The sequence below is a fragment of the Sus scrofa genome, chromosome 9 (genome assembly GCF_054392235.1).
Source record: "Sus scrofa isolate SSC_HxYL_T2T_F1_AM1 chromosome 9, Sscrofa_HxYL_maternal_Yorkshire_Landrace_v2.0, whole genome shotgun sequence".
Taxonomy (NCBI): domain Eukaryota; kingdom Metazoa; phylum Chordata; class Mammalia; order Artiodactyla; family Suidae; genus Sus; species Sus scrofa.
In genome coordinates this window covers 123,554,141-123,570,459 of record NC_139391.1, presented here as the reverse complement: position 1 = coordinate 123,570,459, position 16,319 = coordinate 123,554,141, and the positions used below count along the sequence as shown (strand labels likewise).

Here is a 16,319-nt window from a genome sequence, read left to right as displayed (position 1 = left end):
GAATGTTAATTATAATGAACAATAACTAAGACTTGCTGAGTGTGTTCCGTATGGCAGGTACTGTGCGAAGTGTGTACGTGCTCGCCTCGACAACTGTAGGTACTATTTTATCCACATTTTATAGATGAAGATAATGAGGCTGAAAGAAATGAGCAGACTTACCTGACAATAGCTTGCCTCATCCAGGACTCAAGTCCAGATCTGTCCAACCCTTGGCCTCATTTCTGATGTGGTCCAGCTCCTTACTGAGCACCCGCTATGTGATGGTTCTATGCTAGATAGTGAGGATGCAGCAAAGATGCTGGCAGAGGCCTTTATATCTAAGGAGGAGAATGTATTAACTAGACATAAAATATATTAATTATAGTTATAGGTTCTAAAAAGGAAAGTGCAGTGTGCCTTATATAACCTAGTCTCAGGGGAAAGGTCTGTTTTGGGAAGTAATTTTTAAGCCAGAATTAAAGAATAGTGTAAGTTAGCCAAGTAGATGAGAGAGGGAAGAATTCCACATAAAGAAACATCTGCCAAGGCCCCCAAGCCCTAAAGCATCCGTCCTATAGAAACATTAGACTCATTATTCTTATTTAACTTTGGATAAGGCCACAGGTTGATCAGATAATCCAGGCATCAGCCATTCCAGCGCCTGTATCCATCCCGGCCCTGGTGCTGGTTATGTGAACATCATAGCACATAATAATCTCCTCATTAGAGTCAATGGAGGTGTAGGATGTTTCAGCCAGCTGTATGGCTGGAAAAGTCATTCTTACCAATTTTCTCTTTACCTTTTGTTCCATATAACTTGCAAACTACTTTTTTTTTTCAGAATTTTTTTTTTTTAATGGACTCTCTCTCTGTTCCACTGCTCCCTCCTTGCAAATGCATTTACCTAGTTAAGAAAAGGAGCATTTCCTCAAAAGCTCTCACATTGCATATGGATATAGTAGCCAATACCAGGACCCTAAAGTGTTGTGAATAGCTGAGGGGCAACTTTCAAATCATGTTTCCTCCAGAAACTTAGACTGATGGGGGCCAGAGGCAAGCTGAAAAAGATGTGCTTTCATTTAACTCTGGATAAGTTATTTTCACTTGTAGAATAATCTCTTTAATGATAGGCAGAAGAATATGTGAGTCCAGAAGCAACTTCTAGTTTCTAAAAGCTCACCATGAAATGCCTTTTTCATCATTGCCTCCAGCTGAAACATTCTCTCTTTCTACACTGAAAGATGTATGATGTATGTGTCTGCACATACATCATACATACATCTATTCTCTCTCTATCCTCCCTACCTATTTTATATCTGTCTGTCTATGTATCCATCCATCCATCACCTATATTTTCCCCCTCACTCACTCCCCGATGATAAGTCTTAAGTCCTCCACAAGGAAGCCCACTACCAGATAATGCCGATTAAAAAAAATAATAACAAATATTTCATTGTAATTGTATTAAGTGTTATGAAAGGAAAGGAGTACTCTACATCCTGTAGTTAAAAAAAAAAAAAACTTTAAACATGGTGGACGATAAAGTGAGAAGAATGTGTATATATGTGTAACTGGGTCACTTTGCTGTACAGCAGAAATTGACAGAACATTGTGAATTGACTATAATGAAAAATTTTTTTAAATAGAAAAAAAGAAGAGAAACTTCTGAGTTCCCTTTCCAGGTGCTACAGTTAGATGGAAAGCTGGGAATAGCATTTAATCAAAAAGCAGATTTCAAAATGCTTTTTTTAAATTTTTCTTTTTTCTTTTTTAGGGCCATACCTGCAGTATAACGAGGTTCCCAGGCTAGGGATCGAATTGGAGCTGTAGCTCCGGCCTACGCCGCAGCCATAGCCATACGGGATCTGAGCTGCGTCTGTGACCTACACCACAGCTCACAGCAATGCCAGATCCTTAACCCGCTGAGCAAGGCCAGGGATCAAACCCACGTCCTCATGGATCCTAGTCAGGCCCATTAACTGCTGAGCTGCAGTGGGAACTCCCAGATTTTAAAGTACTCTTGTCCAGAGCAGACATGGTCCCTTTCTGCTCTGGGAGAGCTGATGTGAAGCTGGCCATGCAGGATTCCACTCACTCAGTAGGTTACATGGTGGAAGGAATACCTAAGCAACCCATCAAATCAAGTCAGGTCAAGGCCACAAGCAATTTCTGTTCTAGCCCACTGACTAAAGGAAAAAACCCTGCAGTAGCTGGTGTGTCTTGGGAAAGAGGAGAAAGAATTGCAGAGAGAAGCTGAAAGCTTAGAAATTGCCAGTGCTTAAGGAAGAGCCTGCGTAAACTGTGGGTATTGGGTGAAACAAGGACGGAAAAGAAAAGGCAAGTAAGAGGTTACTGATAGTTCTCAGCGTCCACAGTGTGCACATGTGTCCTGCTGGCTGCTGTGTTTCCGTGACAGTGGGGCTCCTCTGTGGCACAGATGATGTTCCTGCCCAAGGCAATGGCTCCCAGATGGTTCCTGGGCTGGCCTGTGACGCCCCTGAATCTAGGCCATCTGTGGCTGCCCGTGTGGGAGGACAGTCTTCAGGGTCTTGATTAGTCGGGCTGAAGATACTGACAAACAAACAAACAAGGGGTCTCTCTTCTGACTTTGGATTCTGCCAACTTTCCTAAACTAAAATGTAACTGGGTTGCCCCAGGCAGGACAGAGAATATCGGAGGCCATATTACCTAAGTCGGAGTCAGAAGACTGAGGTTTCCTTCCAATCTCGGCGTTCCGTCTCTTGACCCCTGTCTGGATGGACACGGTCCTCGGGCTCCTCGATGGGCACTCATTCCACAAAACTAGTGTTGGCACAGTCTGTTCAGTCATGCCACCCACCCCTGATGGAGGCTGTGCTCTTGCCACGACAAGCAGATGGAAGCCAAGGTGGAAAGTGTTCTGTTTGACACGCACCCTCCTCCCAGCTCTTGCTCTGAAAACCAAATGGGCGTTGCATCCGTGTAGAGGCTTCTACTTCCCTGGTGCCAGAGGCTGATCCAGGGTTCTCATCTGATCTAAGATACATCAAGATATATCAAGCATGGATTCCATGGATTATGTTTTCTTAACGAGGTGGAGGAAGACTGTCTCCTTTGGGGTCTGAGCCTGTACAGACATGAGCTGGAGCTGCGGGAGGCCAAGTCTCCCCCATGGGCATTAGCCATTTTGAAAGACTGGAGCCTGTAGAGTGAGAAACAGCAAAGAGAGGAGAGGGACAATTGTAAAGGCTTTGAGACCCTGTTGCCAAGCGTCCCCAAGGCAGCTTCCATCCGAGCCTCCATATGGGGCTCAGTGATGGGCCTCTTTTTACAAACGCCAGTTCAGTTTTCTTATTTGACTCACACCCAGAAAGCCCTCATTCGGAGGCCTCTACCTCTTCCATTTGGCCTCAGGTAATTCAGCTCCAAAGTGTTTTGGGCACTTTTAGGTCCAGCTCTTCATCACATGGCCCCTGCCCTTTCTTAGATGGCCGCTGTGGCCCCTCCACTCACATGCATCCAGCTCCTTACTGCTTCCCTTCCTCGCACGGCCAACACCGAGCCTTCCCAGCGCCCAGAGTGAGCTACCTGTCACTGCCAGCACTCCTTAGCTTACCCCCTGCAAAGCCATTCCTCCTCCCTTTTGCTCATCCTCTGCTATTTGTCTGGGCATGTGTGTGTTTCTTCAGAAAGGCTATAGCTTCCTTTGAGAGCAAGAATCTCTTTATCCCAACTCCTGTGGCCTGGCATCACAGTTCACACACAATAGGCCCTCCATAAATATTTGCTAAATAAATCAAATAAGAATCCCCGTCTCTCTGACAGAGCATCCCTGACTCATGGGAAGGAAATAAGGCAATTCTCTTCTCATCCTTTGCTGAAGCAATTTGCAAACTCTCCGACTTCTCTCCCTGTTTTATGAGATGCTCTTCCCCTCTCTTTCTGTTGCATGTCAGTGTCATAAAGTCGCTGTGCCGTGAAGTGGCCCGGGGTGGGAGGTGGGGGCAGGGTTTGTCTCCCCACACTCATCATCGTCTCCTTTCCAGCCAACACAAAAGCATTTACAATCTGAGTTGAAGCCTGGTGTTGCCATTGTGTTTGCATCTTAGGGGAAGACACCTCTTCCTCATTAGAAAGTTGGGAATCTTCTTCTTATAAATATTTATATTGATTCAGGTAACTAGTACATTTAACTTAACTGAACAAGTGCTTGGAGGTCCCTGGTGGCTCAGCAGGTTACAGATCTGGCATTGTCACTGCTGTGGCTCAGGTAGCAGCTATGGAGCATGTTCAAGCCCTGGCCTAGGAACTTCCATGTGCCATGGGCACAGCAAAAAAAAAGAAAAAAACACAGCTATCACCACAAATGCTAGTATGGCATTCGCTGACTGCCAGACACTGTTCTGAACATTTTAACCACAGTAACTAGTTCCTCCTCAAAACAACCTTGCCAGGTAGATAAAATTATTACCCTCAGCCTCATTTCACAGGTGAGGAAATGGGGACACAGAATGATTAAGGGACTTGCTCAAGGTCACGCAGTGATTGATAGCTAAGGTGGAATTTGAAATAGGTAGGCTGGCTCCAGAATCCACGTCCTATCCACTGTGTCCTGCTGCCTGTCAGTGTGACCAGGGCAGGGTCCAGGCTGCCCTTATTTTTAAAAATTTTTTTAAATTGTTATTTCCCCAATATGATTTTTTTTTCTACTGTACAGCAGGGTGTACCCAGTTACACATACATGTACACATTCTTTTTTCTCCCATTATCATGCTGCATCATGAGTGACTAGACATAGTTCTCAGTGCTACACAGCAGGATCTCATTGCTAATCCATTCCAAAGGCAATAGTTTGCATCTATTAACCCCAAGCTCCCCATCCCTCCCACTCCCTCCCCCTCCCCTTTGGCAACCGCAAGTCTATTCTCCCAAGTCCATGATTTTCTTTTCTGTGGAAAGACTCATTTGTGCCATATATTAGATTCCAGACATAAGTGATACACAGATGGCCAACAAGCACATGAAAAAATGCTCAGGCTGCCCTTCTTAATGGTCAGGCCCCCGGACAGCAGGAGGTCTCTTTGACGTGACTACCTGGCATCCTGCCAATGTGCCCTTCGTCCGTGTTTCTGGGCTTATTGATTCATTACCTATGGCTTGAATACAGGTTTGTTTATGTCATCCTACACAGTTAATTGTTCACATTGTAATCAACCCTAGTCCTAAAATTTGGCTCCTCAAAATGTATTTTCAAACAACCTAGGAACCACGCCAAGAATGAATTCTAATTACACGGTGTACCTGTTTTGAGTACTAGAGATGACGTGAGGGCAAAAGTGTGTTGTTTTAACTTATTAAACTAATTGTAAATAAAATGTGATTTTGACCAAAAGAGAGATGAAGTTGCATGTCCCTTTTCTCTTTTTTATTGCCTTTTCTAGGTAGCTAGGATAGAGGGACATGTTTTCTCATGATTTGTAGGCTTTTTCTTGACTTAATACATACATATTTTTTAGCAGCTCATAAGCCACCACTTAGTGTTCAACAAAAAAGAATCAGATTCAAACCCCACTCTGTAGGTTTACCTCCAGTGAACAGAACAAACATGAAAAACGCATGGGCTGTTTATTTGATGCAGGAGTTATTCATGGTAAAGTGTTTGGGTACTTTTTGGAGCCAATTCTAGTTGCCTCAGGGTATTTCTAAATTGAATTCCAGGAAGAAAGTGTTTATAAATAGTGAGCATAAAAAAGGAATGCATTCATCCTAGCCACCACTCCCTCATGCAGCTTCAATGGCCTCCCCTTACAACTACCAATTCCTTTGAGTAGTTAATTGGTTAGCTGGTTGGGTTAAGTTGGTGGTTCTCAACTCTGTCAGACCCAACACTTTTATTTTCTGACAACTAAATTTTTACCCCTTTTATAAGCCTTAAATGAAATTAATACATACTAAAATCTGTATACACAAAATTAAAAAAATAAATATATGTGTTATTAGTAATTAAAAGGGAAGTGATAAATAATTTATAATATACAATAATTATTTTAATGTATAAATTCTCTGCAGTATTACAATAGAAGAAATAATAAAGTTGACAAAGACATTTGCACCTAATGTCAATTTACCATAAAGTGAAGTATAATATAGGATATATGTTAAGCACTATTAACTGCTACAGATGCATTGTATTGGTAGTTCAAAGGCCATGAGCAGCCTTGCACACAATGATGTGATTTTTCCAGAATTATGAACAAATCTTGGTAAAATGTCTAAGTACTAGTATGTAATCTTCCTTTAACTGACCGGATAGTTATGCACCTAGACAATTCATCTTATTTTAAAACGGTACGAACTGCTTTGTGTTTATATGTAAATGGAGTTAGCATCTAGGCTTAGATAACTATAAGCAGATTTTTACCTGCATAAAAGTGCAGCAAGACAGTCACTGGGGTTGTGGGTTGGAAATCCTATAAAATTGGATTGTGATGATCATTGTACAACTATAAATGTAATAAATTCATTGAGTAATAAAAAAAGAAAAAAGAAATTAAAAAAAAGTGCAGCAAGACGTTCAACTATTGACAGGACACTGGGGAATTTTTGGTTGTGCAGCGTGGTCCCGAGTACCGCACTATCCTAGCCTTCCTGGTCCTGCCTTCTCAATGCCGGCGACGTCCTGCAGTCACTGTGCTCTTCAAGGGCAACTGCCCTGAATTTCCCCAAGTGCCCTCTGTTGGAAGACACTACCCTTACTGACAACCACTGGATTAACTCCTAGTGTTAGATTCAGTCTCAAATAATTGGGTCCATTTATTCTCCTGACTTTTTGTTGCCTTCGAAAACCAAAAGCATGTCTGCAGTAAAATCCTCAATAATTAGGTTATTGGGTTGGTGTAACTGGGTTGTAGATGGAGACCGTACTTTCCATGAAAGCTAAGGCCCAGTTTACCCGCGTGCAAATCTCCAGTGCCCAGAACAAGGCTGGGCTTGACTGAGTCTTGCTTGAAGGAATAAATAACTTGGGAGTTGGATATCTGGGTTAGTGAAAAGATATATACTATTGAAAAGAAATAGTTTTGTTACCTTCGAGTACATGTGGCATCTAGATGCTTGCTAGAGAGACTCATAGTTAGGTCTTTTTAAAAAAAAAAAAAAAAAGTTTGTATTTGACTTACAATGTTCTGTCAATTTCTGCTGTACAGCAAAGTGACCCAGATACACACACAGAGAGACACACACAGACACACACATGCTTTTTGTATGGAGGAACCTCAGAAAAGTGAATATAGAACTACTATATGATCCAGCAATCCCATTCCTGGGCATATATCTGGACAAAGCTTTCATACAAAAAGATACACGCACCCCTGTATTCACTGCAGCACTATTCACAGTAGCCAAGACATGGAAACAACCTAAATGTCCCTCATAGCTAGGTCCTATTCAGAAATGCCATTTCGGTTGTTTCTGATTGGGTGGGTGGCGTTAAAATATTTGAGACCATCTGGAACCTGTGCCATGTCTTTTTGGGGAAAGGGGGCATGTTGAGGACCCCGTGTGAGCTGTGGCCTTGGCCTCAAAGGGTTGCTTTGTCTTCACCGTGGTCTGTGAAGCAGCTCCTAGCAACCATATTTTCACGAGTGATGAAATTAAACTCAAAAGGAAAATAATCTGCCCAAAGGCAGACAGATTGGCTTAACAGCAGAGCAGGGTTTGAACCCAGAACTAACTGTCTGATTACAAAGGCTTCCTCTTCCCAAGAAATCATACTGCCTGTTTTCTTCAGTGAGGCACAGCCAAGTGTCTATTAAATCTACATCGGAAGGACCATAAATTATGGCCGTGACAGTGTTACGCTTGTACTCTGTGTGGAGTTCCAACTGTCATGTCTACTACGTTCCACTTTCCCAGTGGGTCTGATTTTTGCACTGATCCTGTCGTGTTTGGGCTCTAGCATCCCAGGTCTTATGAGCTCATACTAGTGGAATTCCTGAGGACAGGGACTAGGTCTTCTTTGTTTGTAGGCCTCTAGAACCTGGCATCTTGCCTGGCACAGAGTAGACATTCAGGGAGGGTTTGTTAAACGCTGACTTTAATTGCATGCTGTTTCTCCTTTTAGGCCTTGGCCTTACACAATATTTCAGCGAGGCTTTGACCTGGTTTTGGGAGAACAGCCTTCTGATAAAATATTCAGGTAAGTGGTTGTCTAGGGACTTGCTTATATATCTCTGCAAGCCCCGTGTCCCACTTCCCACTGAGCTTTCTTAGTGGTAAATTACAAAATGGGAAACACATTTAGTCGTCCTGCCCTCCTGGTAACAAGAGCGCTTGCCCCCATTCATGTCAGTGGCAGCATGGAGGATGTTGAGGTTGGGCAGATTCTCTTGGGTGCTGGCTTCTTTCCTTGCCTGTTCTGTGGACCTTAGTCATTTACTTACACCTCTTAGGGCCCCAATTTTCCACGTTTGTGAAACAGAGGTGCACTACATGCCTGGCTGTCTTGTTGTGAGGACTCTATGAGATAATACAGGGAAAGCCCTGGCACAGACACTGGCTCAGAAAAAGCAATTCATGTCCATTTCTGCCTCTCCATTTTGCATCTAATTTTGTGCCTTCCTCATAAAGCCTTAGGTTTTCAAAATTAATCCTTCCTGCCCCTGCCTCCCCCCTTTCTCAGCTATACTTTAGTATTAATTTCTTTCAATGGCCACCCTTCTGATCAAATTGGATATTTGTAGTCCCTCCCAAATTTCTACTTACCTACCTGGGAATAGCACATATTAGAAAAGTCAGCCAGCAGAGGAAGAAGCTGGGTGCCAGTCATGACCTATGGGATTTTCATAAACTTTAATTCACACCAGGGTTTAGCAGGAGCAGAAGTTTATTTCCAAGCTAAGATCCTATCATCCATTTATTCTGTCGGCCTGTCTTTCACTTAACGTGTTATCTGCTGCATACCCACTAAGTGCCACATACTGTGCTCGTGCGCCATGTGGATGTAAATACATCCCCTGTTATGAGCAAGCCCTCTGGGAGAGGAAGTGAATAGTCCAGCCGAGTGTCTGAGGTCAAAGGAGGCATTACAGTACTGCATGAAGTATTGGAGGAATGGCAAGCAAAACAGAAAACCTGCTTCCTTCCCTGAAAAGGAAACTCCTCTGCCTAAGCTTCTCCTGCTCCTCCGGCTGCCTCAGATGGACTGGGCTTGGCCAAGGCCCTCTCTCCTACAGTGCTCCAGCTCCAGTGCCGATTTAGAGTCTTTCCTTGCCCTTTTCTCTCCTGAGTGTCTCTCCCGGGGCAGGCTGGGTCACGTTCATGGCATTGGCCGCAGGCTGCTTTTCAGGATTTATGCTCTAAGAGGTGTCAGCTATATTCCTTAGACTATGACTTGGGCATTTAAACTTTCCAACAGTGATTTATCATTTAGCAGACTTTTTTTCTCGCTTCTGCCTACTGCTGATCTGTCAGGACCTTTGAGGGGTGATAACAATAAGGCGGATGGAGAGCCTGGTGGAGTTTGATTAACAAGGCTAAGTTCCCACTCTTCTAAAAGTCAGAAACGAACACTTTGAAAAACAAAGGCCTTAATGAAATTGCTCTAAGAGCAGAACCTGCATGAAAACCGTGTCTGTATCCCCACAGGCATCATTTATTCTTTTCAAGTTTGTTGGGTTCCAACTGGATGTGATACCTAATTGCCGCAGGGAGCAGTTGTGCGGTTTGACCCCTGTAATCAACTATCTCAAGAGTCAATGGGTTAATCAACAAGTGATTAATCAATTTGATCCCTAACATGACAATAACTTCTTCTTAGATGAAGACGTTTGGGTCATGAACTCCTTATTTCAAGTATTAAGAATGTTAATCAGAACCTTCTGGGATCTGAGTAAACTAACTGCTACTGGCCATTCTGGAAAATTCTGCGACCTCGTCAGTGATTGAGATTTCTTAAAAGAGATAATGACTATTTACTTGCTACTCCGTTCACTTATGATTTAGAGTCTTGATAAATTCCAAGTCCCTGCATATTTCCCTGGACTATAGAATTAAATTTAAATTCTGACATTCACATCTTTCCACAATGGAATACCAGTGTACAACTCCCTTTTACTAAGTTGCTCGTCTCCTACAGAACCTTCCATTCTTAGTCAGCTGATCCACTGCCCCCAACAGCTTGAATAATTCCCACTCTGCGCATTTGCTCAGATGCCCTCCTTAAGCGTATTTGACCTCTCCTATAACCCTACCCTTGACATGCACTAGACCCAGTTTCAGCTAAGCTCAACGTCTGTTGAACACCTGTTATTGTAAGGTCCTATTCTATTCTAGATGTTGTAGATATGACCAAACAGATGTGACCAAGTTAGTCCCTTATGTCAAGGAATTTATGATCTCATCCAAGACTTCTTCTCCAAGTCTTGTTCTCCGTGGGAACCCCCAGTGTCCTTTTACACTGACCAGTGATTTTACCCAGCATAAACCAATTAATTCAAAAATTCTGGGAGGTGGGACCAGGGCATGAGTGTTTTTTAAAAGCACTGTAGTAATTCTGATCTGAACCTGGGATTGAGAGAAGTTGGTCTAAAGCTTCTCCCACCCATTGCGTCCACAGTGACGCTCCTTCCTCGAAATGTGTATAAAATACTGACTGCAATTTATTTGTCTGTTATTTATTTCATACTTACTTTTCATTCACCTATTTGCTTCTCCAAGGAAATGATGGTCTTCTTGGGGGCAGGGAAAGTTCCCTATGTGGCTTTAAATATTCGACATCTAACATATAATTTTGAACATGGTAGGTCTTCAGTAAATATCTGTTAATGATCATCTCAGGTATTTCCCAAGGACGTGAAAGCAGATGAGGAAAAGACCTTGATACCTAACCTAACCTTGGTAATGTGCAATCTCAAAGAACCTGGACAGGGTTCAGGCTAGCCTCAGAGGGTCAAGGGAACTTGAACTTCTAGAATAAGTCCTTTCACCAAACTCTGGTGCTGAAGATGTCCTTCCTGTTGTAGCCAGGGTCACTCCTCTCCACTACATCCTCTGGTGGCGGGGTGGATCAGACCAGCTTTATCTCTCAGAGACCTTCCTCCCAAGTGCGTACATGCGTCCTGTGGAACCGTACCTCTTTCTAGAACGGCTTCCTCTAGGAAAGAGCAGAGACACCAGGCTAAGAACGATTTATCAGTTTTCCCATAGCCTATTTCATGCCAAGCCACAGTGAGAGCACAGGCTTATTCTGTCCAGTGCTTTCTGGCGAGGGTTTGCTTCTGGACAGAAATTTCCAGCTCTCGTTCAATAGGGCCATGTGCAGGACTCGGCCCACAGCTGAGCCATCAGCTGTGGTGGTCACCACCAGCTGTCATGATAGGAGGCCCAACGTGGGAAAGCATTCCAGATGTTCACCCAACTTCTCTTTGGTGGATTTTTGAAGTTGTCCTGCCAAATCTGCACGGATGAGGGACAGATGAGATTTTAGGACACAGCTTTTCTCTGACAGTTTGTTCTATATTTGGCTTTTGGAGTCACTCAGTAGATTTTGCAGATAAAAGAAAACTTTAGAATTTCATAGCGTGAGCCAACATGGACTGGAAAACTGCAGTGAGCAACACTTGAGAATCAGACCAACCCCCATCTTCCCCACTTAAGGAGAGGTGAACTTGGGGAGGTTTCTAAACTTCTTAAAATATTAGTTGATGACTTGGTAAAATGAGTCCAAATGACTAGCCTCAGGGGGCTGTTGTGAGGATAAATGAGGCAGTTCTACAGAGCACTTGCCTTCAGAAAGAGTTCATAGAGTTCTTAATAAAGCTTGGTCTCGGGAGTTCCTGTTGTGGCTCAGCAGTTAACGAAACTGACTAGCATCCATGAGGATGCAGGTTCAATCCCTAGCCTTACTCAGTGGGTTAAAGATCCAGCGTTGCTGTGAGCTATGATGTAGGTCGAAGATACAGCTTGGATCCCGCATTGCTTGGCATGGTGTAGGCCGGCAGCTGTGGCTCTGATTCAGCCCCTAGCCTGGGAACCTCCATATGCTGTGGGTGTGTCCCTAAAGGAAAAAAAAAAAAGAAAAAATGTTGGTCTCTACTCACACGTGACTTTGCTTCTTCTTTTTTTTTTGGCTGTACCCATGGCATATGGAAGTTCCTGGGCCAAGGACTGAACCTGTGTCATAGCAGTGACAATGCCAAATCCTTAACCACTAGGCCACCAGGCAACACGTAACTTTGCTTCACTTACAAGGCTTCGTCTTGACCCTACTGGAGAGTGATGATTTCTCAGTTTTCTTGTTAACTTGGAATAGCATCATGTTCCCGAAGCTGCTGTGTACTTAGGATGTTCTTCATCCTATTAAACCCAGATCCACTTTGACCATTAAATTTATTCAAACCCAGAGATTAACCCATATCCCATTTTAATTGAAGAATGATTTTCACCACCACTTCTATCCTTACATGGGAAAATTGAGATTATATCCTCTAGTGGCCTATTCAAACTAAAGAACATAACTAAATCTCCTTGTTGCTCAGTCAATAAATATTTATAGAGTGACCTTCTTGGGTCAGAAATTATGTTGGGCAGTAGGGTTACAAAGATGACAAAAAACTGTCCTCTGCCATGCCAGAGAGCCCATTCTTATGAGTGGCGATGGAACATGAGAAGATGGGTACAGGTCAGGGTGACAGGGCAGGAGTATGCACAGAGAGTCCCTAACACAGCCTAAGAGCTCAAAGACCCTGTAGGGCTTTTAGGAAGAGGTGACTCACAAAATGAGTGGCATTCCAGCACAAGAGAGAGGAAAGAAAATTCAGAAAGAAGGAATTTTAAAAGCAAAGGAAAAGAGTAAGAAAATGAGGGCAACTTTAGGGACTACAGCAGATTGTAGGAACACACAGTTTGAAGGGGGGTTGCTGAAAGAAGCTGAAGAGTGACGTCTCCGTATCTTGGAGATACGGACTTCATTCTGTGAGTCTGCGGTGCCTTCAAAGGGTGTCAGTTGGGAAAAGAGGTGGGTTACGTTTCCTTTTGAAATACTGCTGCATTCCGAGGAGGAGGGAAGCCGGTGAGATGGTTGGACATGGATCTCTCTCTCCCCCAAGAAACAGGCCAGACAGAACTGCCAACTGTCTCCCAATATCTGTTATAAAAAAATTGTTAGCTATAGGTCACAGATTTGTTGCTTTGCATCCATGCAAAACTTGCCATTTTAAAACCATAATAGGAAACAAAAACCCCCCTCTATGTCCAAATAAACTGCCTCTTCCGGGGTACCATTCAAATTTGTAACTGTCCTCTCTGAAACAATATATTCTATGGGAGTGGTGTTCCCCCCCCCCCGCCCCCGCCCCAGCCTGCTTGTTAGAATTGTTCTTATCTTAAGAATGTCCATTATGCTTTGCTCTGGAAGCCCCGAGCCACCACAAAAGGAGTCTGACTACTCTCAGAATGCCGTAATGTAGAATTCAAACCATGTTGAGGATGTGTGTAGACCCGCTGGACCATGGTCCTGGTCTTTGAGTCGCCCTAGCCCCGGCTCTGGGTACATGAGTGAACAAAGGCTCAGGTGATCCTAGCTCCCAGCTGTTAAGTCACCCCAGTCTTTGAATCATTCCACCTGATGCCCCAGATACTGTGGAGCAGAAACAAGCCATCTTTGCCATGTGCTGTCCAAATTCCTGACCCATGGAATCTAGAGGAATAATAACAATAATAATAATGAAAGGACTGTCTACTATGAACAGTAAGTATTCATTTAAGTATTTACATTAAGTATTTAAGTATTTACATTACTTAAATACTTAAGAGTTGTTGCTTTCAACCTACACTCATCCTTAAGTCCCAGGATGCAGGCACCTGGGGGCAATCACCTGGCCCTGCCAGATGACACGTGTGTGTGTGTGTGTGTGTGTGTGTGTGTGTGTGTGTGTGTGTGTGTGTGTGTGAGAGAGAGAACTGGTTCACCAGCTGTGTCACAGAACAGTGGGGTCCTGGGTGTCCTCTTCTGTCCCTCTGGGAATGGGCTTCCCTCACCTGTGCAGACCCCACCTATCGCCTTCTGTTCCTGGGGCTGGAGAGAGTTGAGTGCCTCCTACAGAGCAAAAGGCATCTCTATATTCAGTGCTGCTTCAGGGGTTTGCCCCCCAGGTCTGAGAAGCAGGGGACCACGAGTGAGGGTGGAAATGGAGGAGCAGTCTCCCCAGTCCTAGGCACCTGCTTTTTCTTCTTTCAGCCCCTCTACCCTCCAGGTCCGTCCAGGAGCAGAGAAAAATCACGAGATTTGGTTGCTATCTCATGAGCCTTTGTCGGTGAGGATTCTCTGTGGCCCACGTCCTGGAGAGGACAACATTTCTTATAAAAGATCACGTCATCAGTCTGGTTTCCTAGCATTTCAGGCTTCCCAGGGAGTGGAGAGGGGAGCGTGTGGGTTAGGGGAGAGAAAGGAGCAGGATTCTGAAATGCTGCTCTGTGACCAGCATGCTAATGGGACCGATGCGGAGTTCTGTTTAATTGCACGCATCCCTCCATTGTTCCTCCCTCCACATTGAGTGGGAAGGGGACTCAGACACCACAGTCTCGAGCTATCCCACCCACACTGGCTTTTATCCCAAAGACTATTTTTGACTGTGAACACAGAGCATTTGAATGCCTTTGAAATAAAATGAATGAATAAATAAACAAATAATCTCTCATGGTTTCCTTAAGCTCTCCCTTGAAATGCTGATTGATTCCTTTATTCCTTTTTAGCCCTTGTTATAAGGGAAAAAAAAAAAACCTTCCCTGTCTCCTGAGGGCTAGCGCCATTCGCTGGGGTGTGGGCACGAAGCGTGGAGAATACATCTGGGCCTGCCTGGTTTACCCTCTTCTCTCTTCCCGGGAGCCTCCTGGCTTCAATCCTTTCTGCTCCCATCACACAGAGGCCAGAAAAAGGGAGCTTTTCTTCTTTCTTTTCCTCGGTAGGGTTCCTCCCAGAGAGAAACCAGCGCTACCACTGTGGGTGAGCAACGCAATGGATGGGCATGATGGGAGGCTGGCTTGTCTTTTCAATTAAAATACTTCCAATTATATCTGACTTCAGATAGGGGAAGTCCAGCTTCAAATCTGAAGGAAACTGGGACTCGATTTCTTAGGATTTAAAAAAAAGACACTTTTAACAGCTGGTGAGTGGATGCCATAATCACTTCTCCAACTGTCCAGACGTGTGAGCTGGGGGCGGCCTCCCTGCCTCCCTCAGACTCAATCGTCTCACCCACAGGATGGCAGTAAGGTCTCCTTTCTGAGGACTCCCAGGGTGGAGAAGGGAGCAGGTGAAGGTAGAGTGCTAGGTCTCCAGGTGGGGTGCCTGTCCCTCCAGTCCTAACCAGCTGGTGTTGGGTGTCTCTGCAGATTCACCTACACCCTGGGCGAGGGCATGTGGTTGCCTCTCAGCAAGAGCTTTGTGATTCCACCAGCTGAACTGGCCATCAACCCATCAGCAAAGTGTAAGACAGATATGACAGTGATGGAAGATGCTGTGGAGGTCAGGTGAGTGCAACCTCCCCACGCTAAGGCCTGTGCGGGGTTTGCGAGGCCGAGTAGGAAACTCCCCAAAGGTCCAAGGTACTGGGAAAGGAATCAAGACAAGCTGGAAGGAGAAGTTGGCAGGCTGCCTTCAAATTCCCTGGACACAGTGCCAGGATCTACTCTATGTGGGTCAGTATTGCACACCCCAAGGCTCATGCCCCAAGAGTGGACATAAAATTAGTTTGTAAGCACTTCCCACATCCTCTCAGGACTGATGGGCAATAAAATGTTTGTTTCCCCACCGGAGTTTAGAACTCCTTCTTTGACCAGGCGTTACAGCCTTGGCTTATTTCCCAGTGATGGAGAATGTCTATAATTTGTTAGTTCAAGGCTCAGAGTGTGGCTGATCCTTAAGTTTGTTAAGAGGGAGACATGATGGGGTTGGACAGAGCGAAATGGGGAATGCGAGGCCCTCGTTGCCCCTGGCCTCCACTGGCCTCCTCCCACCCCCTGCTGTTTCTCCCAACAGAGAGGAGCTGATGACCTCGTCCTCCTTCGACAGCCTGGAGGTTCTCTTAGATTCCTTTGGACCAGTACGAGATTGCAGCAAGGATAACGGGGGCTGCAGCAAGAACTTCCGTTGCATCTCAGATCGCAAACTGGACTCCACTGGCTGTGTGGTATGTTTGCCCCGTCAAGCTTGTAATTTCAGGAAGAGGGGGCACAGGATGACACGATGCAGCTATAGATAAACACGTACTGTGGGTAAAAGGAAGGGTCAAGAATGATTCCTCCCTTGTCCTAACTATCGTCTAGTCTAAATGATGAGTTTTCTCTAGAAGACAAAAGGG

The 16,319-nt window shown here is 44.6% G+C and overlaps 1 protein-coding gene across 8 annotated transcripts in view; it reads left to right on the top strand.

The window, feature by feature from the left end:
* ASTN1 (astrotactin 1) overlaps positions 1-16,319 on the top strand; it is a 319,448-nt gene that overhangs the window by 199,608 nt on the left and 103,521 nt on the right. For 4 of the 8 annotated variants that reach the window (XM_021063683.2, XM_021063686.2, XM_021063682.2 and 1 more), the window contains exons 9-11: positions 8,084-8,158; positions 15,352-15,489; positions 15,998-16,148. In XM_021063683.2, the coding sequence (XP_020919342.1) occupies positions 8,084-8,158; positions 15,352-15,489; positions 15,998-16,148 (364 nt within the window). The remainder of the gene's footprint in view (positions 1-8,083; positions 8,159-15,351; positions 15,490-15,997; positions 16,149-16,319) is intronic. The other 4 variants (XM_084977659.1, XM_084977661.1, XM_084977658.1 and 1 more) reach the window with 1 other exon arrangement.